At 40.2% G+C, this 9,187-nt stretch overlaps 1 protein-coding gene across 1 annotated transcript; it reads left to right on the top strand.

Moving 5' to 3' along the window:
* Positions 1-959: 959 nt before the first annotated feature.
* zcchc9 (zinc finger, CCHC domain containing 9) lies at positions 960-7,912 on the top strand. The gene is made up of 6 exons (XM_061876097.1): positions 960-1,085; positions 2,938-3,307; positions 3,371-3,521; positions 3,600-3,692; positions 3,766-3,834; positions 7,706-7,912. Exons 2-6 carry the CDS (start codon positions 2,963-2,965, stop codon positions 7,816-7,818), a joined length of 771 nt encoding a protein of 256 aa, XP_061732081.1. The 5' UTR covers positions 960-1,085; positions 2,938-2,962; the 3' UTR covers positions 7,819-7,912.
* Positions 7,913-9,187: the final 1,275 nt, after the last annotated feature.

A 9,187-nucleotide genomic window follows, 5' to 3' on the forward strand; every position in this document is an offset into this window, starting at 1 on the left:
ATCACTTTACTTAGCACTGTAATTACCGGACTACAATACTTTTCATTCAATGATTGTAAATAATGTAAAAATAATGTAAAAACACTTTACTTACTACTGTAATTACCCAATACTTTTCATTCAATGAAGCATTTAAGTCTCACCTTAAAACTCATTTGTATACTTTAGCCTTTGAATAGACTCCCTTTTTAGACCAGTTGATCTGCCGTTTCTTTTCTTTTTCTCCTATGTCCCACTCTCCCTTGTGGAGGGGGTCCGGTCCGATCCGGTGGCCATGTACTGCTTGCCTGTGTATCTGCTGGGGACATCTCTGCGCTGCTGATCCACCTCCACTTGGGATGGTTTCCTGCTCGCTCTGCTGTGAACGGGACTCTCGCTGCTGTGTCGGATCCGCTTTGGACTGGACTCTCGCGACTGTGTTGGATCCAATATGGATTGAACTTTCTCAGTATCATGTTAGACCCGCTCGACATCCATTGCTTTCCTCCTCTCCAAGGTTCTCATAGTCATCATTGTCACCGACGTCCCACTGGGTGTGAGTTTTCCTTGCCCTTATGTGGGCCTACCGAGGATGTCGTAGTGGTTTGTGCAGCCCTTTGAGACACTAGTGATTTAGGGCTATATAAGTAAACATTGATTGATTGATTGATTGATTAGTGTCAACATTGCAACCTTTTCTTGTTACATGTCACTGTTTACTCTTTTATTCCACTCTTTTATGTTTTAAATGTGTATCATAGTATTTTTTTATAGAGCCGGGGGCCATTAACAAATTAGCTGGGGGCCACAAATGGCCCCTGGGCCACACTTTGGACACACCTGCTTTAGGGGAAACAAGAGAAATGCTGACTTTCCCCCTGCATTCTATGCCTTTCAAAAGACTGACTCGTACATCAGAAACGAACAAGCGTCATTAATAAGAAGATGAACTCGACAAATATGAATAGAAATACAACATCGCCGCTTCATTTGAAAGCACAGGGTGGCGCTAGTGAACCTTATCCCCGTGTTAGACTGCACTCCCAGCAGAGAAGAAGAAACGCCACTTCCGGGAAAACAAACACATGGAGAATTAACTTCACCAGGTAATTTTGTATTTTTCTCGCTTAATCGAGACTTTGAAACCACAAAAATCTAACATTTAATATTTAATATTCATTGTCAGCGAGGCATTTAGTCTACATTTGTCTCCAAAACAATGACTTACGCACTTAGCAGCGTGCTAAGGCTAAGCTGGGACCTGAGTTGACTTTGATAGTAGGCAGTTCTTGGGAATATGTCAACATTTGACCTAAATCTCTTTCTTAAAGTTTTAATGATGTAGTTTACTGTTATTGATTTGTCCAAATACTTCATTTCCACCTGCTTCCGTACTATTATTATAGCTGGATGTACAGCCATCAGACTGTAGAATGCATATGTTCTTTTGGACTGTGCATGTAATGCAAATGTATTGATATTATTCACATGTGAATAATGTTGTATAATACACTGTATTGATATTATTCACATGTGAATAATGCTGTATAATAGACTGTATTTATATTATTCACATGTGAATAATGCTGTATAATAGACTGTATTTATATTATTCACATGTGAATAATGCTGTATAATAGACTGTATTTATATTATTCACATGTGAATAATGCTGTATAATACTCTGTATTTATATTATTCACATGTGAATAATGCTGTATAATAGACTGTATTTATATTATTCACATGTGAATAATGCTGTATAATAGACTGTATTGATATTATTCACATGAGAAAAATGCTGTATAATAGACTGTATTTATATTATTCACATGTGAATAATGCTGTATAATAGACTGTATTTATATTATTCACATGTGAATAATGCTGTATAATAGACTGTATTTATATTATTCACATGTGAATAATGCTGTATAATAGACTGTATTTATATTATTCACATGTGAATAATGCTGTATAATAGACTGTATTTATATTATTCACATGTGAATAATGCTGTATAATAAACTGTATTTATATTATTCACATGTGAATAATGCTGTATAATAGACTGTATTTATATTATTCACATGTGAATAATGCTGTATAATAGACTGTATTTATATTATTCACATGTGAATAATGCTGTATAATAGACTGTATTTATATTATTCACATGTGAATAATGCTGTATAATAGACTGTATTTACATTATTCACATGTGAATAATGCTGTATAATAGACTGTATTTATATTATTCACATGTGAATAATGCTGTATAATAGACTGTATTTACGTTATTCACATGTAAATAATGCTGTATAATAGACTGTATTTATATTATTCACATGTGAATAATGCTGTATAATAAACTATATTTACATTATTCACATGTGAAAAATGCTATATAATACTGTATTTATATTATTCACATGTGAATAATGCTGTATAATAGACTATTTATACTATTGACATGTGAATTAATGCTGTATAATAGACTGTATTTATATTATTCACATATGAATAATGCTGTTTAATAGACTGTATTTACGTTATTCACATGTGAATAATGGTGTATAATAGACTGTATTTATATTATCGACATGTGAATTAAGGCTGTATAAAGACTGTATTTATATTATTCACATATGAATAATGCTGTATAATATCCTGTATTTACGTTATTCACATGTGAATAATGCTGTATAATAAGCTGTATTTATATTATTCACATGTGAATTAATGCTGTAAAATAGACTGTATTTATATTATTCACATGTGAATAATGCTGTATAATTGACGGCATTTATATTATTCACATGTAAAAAATACCTAAGTGTTTATTGTCTATTGTGAGCGAACTGTAGTGCTGAATTTCCCCCATGGATCAATAAAGAACTTTTCTATTCTATTCTATTCTATCCATCTATCTATCTATTGCTTCATCCTCTTCATTAGATACACCTTGTGAGGAGGATCAGCCATGACGAGGTGGGCAAGAGCCAACAACATCCACAAGAACAAGCCCGCAGAGGCGACTCCGTGGGGTCAGCTGAAGGCAAAAGAAGGTTCCAAGGGAGAACCTCAGAGGAGCCATGTCAGAGGAACTCAGCCCGGCGCCTCCGCAGTGAAAAAGCCAAACAAAAAGAAGAAGGACTACACCAACGAGGACGTAAACGGTTTCCTGGATTATTTGCACCAGAGCGGACAGCAGCTGCCCGAAGGAGACGGACAGGAGCTGAGGGAGGAGGTGGAGGTGGCGTTGAAGAAAGACCGGAGGAGGGAAGACAGGAGGTTGAAGAGGCAGAACGACAAGAAGAACAAAATGGTGACTTATCAAACATTTATTTGTGTTATTGGCGAAGTTTGTTAAGCTTTTGTGTATTTGCAGCTGTGCTTCAACTGCAGGAAGCCAGGTCACGGCCTGGCTGACTGTCCCGAGGCCGAGCGGGACCAGGAAATGGGTCGAGGAATCTGCTACCGCTGCGGCTCCACCGAGCACGAGATCCAGCGGTGCAGAGCTAAAGTGGACCCGGCTGTCGGTGAGAAGACGCTGTTCATTTCATTTTTTTTTGTTGTAAATATCAGAAAACGTCTTTAACGTTGGTTGTTTTTGTCAGGCGACTACCCGTACGCCAAGTGCTTCATCTGCGGTCAGACGGGACATTTGTCACGTTCCTGCCCCGACAACCCCAGGGGACTCTACCCTCAAGGTAGTCCAGCTAGAAGACGCTGCCCTCGTCTGCACGGACTCTTCTTGGCTTTGACCCTTTGGTTTATTCCCAGGAGGAAGTTGTCGAGTGTGTGGCTCAGTGGAACATTTCCAGAAGGACTGTCCAGAACATCAGGCCTCAAGTGAGTCGAGTCCACTCCACCTTCGTCATTCTAGCAGCACCACAGAAACAATTACTCGACATTGTCGACGATATAGTCAGTGTTTGCGCTAGGACTTTTCAAAATGGGGTTCACGTCATAAAAATGGGGTCCCACAGTAAAGTTTTGGGGTAACCGTTTTGAAAACAATTGATAAATGTATGCATTATCCTCTTATTTTTAAAGGAATACTGAAATGGGATTTTTTTATTTAAACGGGGATAGCAGGTCCATTCTATGTGTCATACTTGATCATTTCGCGATATTGCCATATTTTTGCTGAAAGGATTTAGTAGAAAACATCGACGATAAAGTTTGCCACTTTTGGTCGCTAATAAAAAAGCCTTGCCTGTACCGGAAGTAGCAGACGATGTGCGCGTGACGTCACGGGTTGTAGGGCTCCTCACATTTGAATATTGTTTATAATGTGAGCCTCCAGCAGCAAGAGCTATTTGGAAAGAGAAAGTGACAATTTCCCCATTAATTTGAGCGAGGATGAAATATTCACGGATGAGGAAATTTAGAGTGAAGGCCTACGGGGGGGCGAGGGCATGCGATTCAGATGTTTTTAGACACATTTACTAAGATAATTCTGGGAAACCCCTTATCTGCTTATTGTGTTGTTAGTGTTTTAGTATTTTGTACCGGAAGTAGCAGACGATGTGCGCGCGACGTCACTGGTTGTAGGGCTCTTCACATCCTCACATTGTTTATAATGTGAGCCTCCAGCAGCAAGATCTATTCGGACAGAGAAAGCGACAATTTCCCCATAATTTGAGCGAGGATGAAAGATTCATGGATGAGGAAATTTAGAGTGAAGGCCTAGGGGGGGGGGGGGGGGGAAGGCGAGGGCATGCGATTCAGATGTTTTTAGACACATTTACTAAGATAATTCTGGGAAATCCCTTATCTGCTTATTGTGTTGTTAGTGTTTTAGTATTTTGTACCGGAAGTAGCAGACGTTGTGCGCGCGACCTCACTGGTTGTAGGGCTCCTCACATTGTTTATAATGTGAGCCTCCAGCAGCAAGAGCTATTCGGACAGAGAAAGCGACAATTTCCCCATAATTTGATGAAAGATTCATAGATGAGGAAATTTAGAGTGAAGGCCTAGGGAAAAAAAAAAAGGCGAGGGCATGCGATTCAGATTTTTTTAGACACATTTACTAGGATAATTCTGGGAAATCCCTTATCTGCTTATTGTGTTGTTAGCGTTTTAGTATTTTGTACCGGAAGTAACAGACGATGTGCGCGCGACGTCACTGGTTGTAGGGCTCCTCACATCTGAACATTGTTTATAATTCGAGCCTCCAGCAGCAAGAGCTATTCGGACAGAGAAAGCGACAATTTCCCCATAATTTTAGCGAGGATGAAATATTCATGGCTGAGGAAATTTAGAGTGAAGGCCTAGGGGGGGAAAAAAAAGGCGAGGGCATGTGATTCTGATGTTTTTAGACACATTTACTAAGATAATTCTGGGAAATCCCTTATCTGCTTATTGTGTTGTTAGTGTTTTAGTATTTTGTACCGGAAGTAGCAGACGATGTGCGCGCGACGTCACTGGTTGTAGGGCTCCTCACATCCTCACATTGTTTATAATGTGAGCCTCCAGCAGCAGGAGCTATTCGGACAGAGAAAGCGACAATTTCCCCATAATTTAAGCGAGGATGAAAGATTCATGGATGAGGAAATTTAGAGTGAAGGCCTGGGGGGGGGGAAAAAAGGCGAGGGCATGCGATTCAGATGTTTTTAGACACATTTACTGGGATAATTCTGGGAAATCCCTTATCTGCTTATTGTGTTGTTAGTGTTTTAGTATTTTGTACCGGAAGTAACAGACGATGTGCGCGCGATGTCACTGGTTGTAGGGCTCCTCACATCTGAACATTGTTTATAATTTGAGCCTCCAGCAGCAAAAGCTATTCGGACAGAGAAAGCGACAATTTCCCCATAATTTGAGCGAGGACGAAAGATTCATGGATGAGGAAATTTAGAGTGAAGGCCTAGGGAAAAAAAAAGTGAGTTAAAGAGTACCTTAAAGTCGGAGGGGTGTGGCCACGGGTGTTTTAATGCCAGAGGCTCTGAGAGAAGTCATGCAGCTGCAGGAGGACGCTGGCTTCGCTGATCTCCGGTAAGAGGCGACTTATTTCCACAATTTTCTCACCGAAAACTGCCGGTTGACATGTAGTCGTGATCCATGTTCGCTTGACCGCTCTGATCCATAGTAAAGCTTCACCTCCGGGAATTTTAAACAAGGAATCACTGTGTGTTTGTGTGGCTAAAGGCTAAAAGCTTCCCACCTCCATCTTTCTACTGTGACTTCTCCATTATTATTTGAACAAATTGCAAAAGATTCAGCAACACAGATGTCCAGAATACTGTGGAATTATGCGATGAAGAGAGACGACTTTTAGCCGTAAGTGGTGCTATGTCCCCTCCAACCAATAGCGTCACAAACATGCGTCATCATTCTGCGACGTTTTCAACAGGACACTTCGCGGGAAATTTAAAATTGCAATTTAGTAAACTAAAGCGGCTGTATTGTCATGTGTTGCAATGTTAATATTTCATCATTGATATATAAACTATCAGACTGCATAGTAGTGGCTTTCAGTAGGCCTTTAACATTCTATATTGTGTTTTGGCAAAAATGTCGTCATAAGCATTACTTAATTCATTAAAAAAAATAATGCAAAGAAAACATAATTTATAAATGTATTTAGTTATAAACATTCACTCTAGGGTTGGGCGATATGGCTTTTTTTTAGTATCTCGATATTTTTGGGCCATATCACGATACACCATATATATCTCCATATTTTGCCTTGTGGTTGAGTGTAGTATGTCTATGTTTTATAGCGGCTGAGTGTAGTACATCTATGTTTTATAGTGGCTGAGTGTAGTACATCTATGTTTTATAGTGGCTGAGTGTAGTACATCTATGTTTTATAGTGGCTGAGTGTAATACTTCTCTGTTTTATAGTGGTTGAGTGTAGTACTCTATTTTTTATAGTGGTTGAGTGTAGTACTTCTATGTTTTATAGTGGTTGAGTGTAGTACATCTATGTTTTAATGCGGTTGAGAGAAGTATATCTGTTTTATTGTGGCTGAGTGTAGTACATCTATGTTTTATAGTGGCTGAGTGTAATACTTCTATGTTTTATACTGGTTGAGTGTAGTACATCTATGTTTTATAGTGGTTGAGTGTAGTACACCTATGTTTTATTGTGGCTGAGTGTAGTCATCTGTGTTTTATAGTGGCTGAGTGTAGTATATCTATATTTTATAGTGGCTGAGTGTAGTACTTCTAGGTTTTATAGTGGTTAAGTGTAGTCCATCTGTGTTTTATAGTGGTTGGGTGCAGTACACCTATGTTTTAAGGTGCCTGAGTGTAGTCCATCTGTGTTTTATAGTGGTTGAGTGTAGCACTTCTCTGTTTTATGGTGCCTGAGTGTAGTACTTCAATGTTTTATAGTGGTTGAGTGTAGTACATCTATGTTTTATAGTGGTTGAGTGTAGTATATCTATGTTTTATAGTGGCTGAATGTAGTACTTCTATGTTTTATAGTGGTTAAGTGTAGTCCATCTGTGTTTTATAGTGGTTGGGTGTAGTACACCTATGTTTTAAAGTGGCTGAGTGTAGTCCATCTGTGTTTTATAGTGGTTGAGTGTAGCACTTCTCTGTTTTATGGTGCCTGAGTGTAGTACTTCTATGTTTTATAGTGGTTGAGTGTAGTACATCTATGTTTTATAGTGGTTGAGTGTAGTACATCTATGTTTTATAGTGGTTGAGTGCAGTCCATCTATGTTTGATATGCAATGAGTGTGCAGAAATGAGATGTGTTCTTCTCCAGGCCACTCCCTGACATTGGGTTGGTTGTCCAACAACATGAGTGCAGACCACGAGGACGTTCATGTCCCGCTGAAGAAAAGCAAACCCAAGCAGACCAAAGTGGTCGTCTTCTGACCACACAGACCTGCACTATTGACTCTTCCACTGACCTCAGTCCTTTGGACTACATCTTCCAATAAAACATGGCTCCTGCAATTTACTACAAAGATTTCTGACGTTGATTTGCAGTTTTTATCAGGTGTGTAACAATGAAGTTGTTTAAATGTGGCGGGGAGCTGTAACGTGACACCCAAGCAACATCACCGCCATCTTTTTCTTGGATTATCTTCAGCGTGTCAGTGAGGAGGAAGCAGAGGAGCGTTCACAGTCTTGCTGGCAGGAAGAGGAGGAGCTTGACCCGTGACGCACAAGCGTCATTTGTCGGCGGCCCGGTCCAAAATTTCCGTTTCCCAGATCTCGGCGTGTGAGCAGCGATGTTGCACAAGCCCTCCTGGAGCCCGCTGACACGTTGACACCAGAGAACAGAACTCCTAATATAGTGCAGCTGTTCCCAAGCGCCCCGCTCATGCTGGCTCTCGTTAATAATTACAAGAACAATACCACTTTGTGTTCTGGAAGACCGCAAAGCTTCTGCCGGTCCACCCCACCTAAAAACTTCATGTGGTTCTGGTCGGGTCTAAGTCAAACTGGTGCCGCCTTACACAAAATAGCCTCCAGCTTCACGCCACACTCTTACACAATTTTTGAGTTTTAACCTAACAATCAAGGATTTTGCCATCTTGGAAGTATATTTACTCTTTTAAGCCAACATTGCTTTTAAACCTCTTAAGGCCCAAGATGTGTTTTTACACACTTTTCTTTATTTATCTTTGCTATTTGGGCTTATTGGAACCGTAATTAGAATAAAAACTAAGAATCATCTTTTGATGTGATGTACTTAGTCCATAAGTACACAAACGTGTACTTCATGTTTAGTGACATGCTAATTCTTATCCATCCATCCATTTTCTACCGCTTATTCCCTTTCGGGGTTGCGGGGGGCGCTGGCACCTATCTCAGCTACAATCGGGCGGAAGGCAGGGTACACCCTGGACAAGTCGCCACCTCATCGCAGGGCCAACACAGATAGACAGATAACATTCACACTCACATTCACACACTAGGGCCAATTTAGTGTTGCCAATCAACCTATCCCCAGGTGCATGTCTTTGGAAGTGGGAGGAAGCCGGAGTACCCGGAGGGAACCCACGCATTCACGGGGAGAACATGCAAACTCCACACAGAAAGATCCCGAGCCTGGATTGAACCCAGGACTACTCAGGACCTTCGTATTGTGAGGCAGACGCACTAACCCCTCTGCCACCGTGAAGCTAATTCTTATATTTACACTTTTTTCTTCCAAATTTCATTGTATGTTGTACTCTTCTGACACCACCAGATGGCAGTATAAATGTCCACATAAGTGGCCATAAGACCCCGATTC

The sequence above is a fragment of the Nerophis ophidion genome, linkage group LG17, assembly GCF_033978795.1.
Source record: "Nerophis ophidion isolate RoL-2023_Sa linkage group LG17, RoL_Noph_v1.0, whole genome shotgun sequence".
Taxonomy (NCBI): domain Eukaryota; kingdom Metazoa; phylum Chordata; class Actinopteri; order Syngnathiformes; family Syngnathidae; genus Nerophis; species Nerophis ophidion.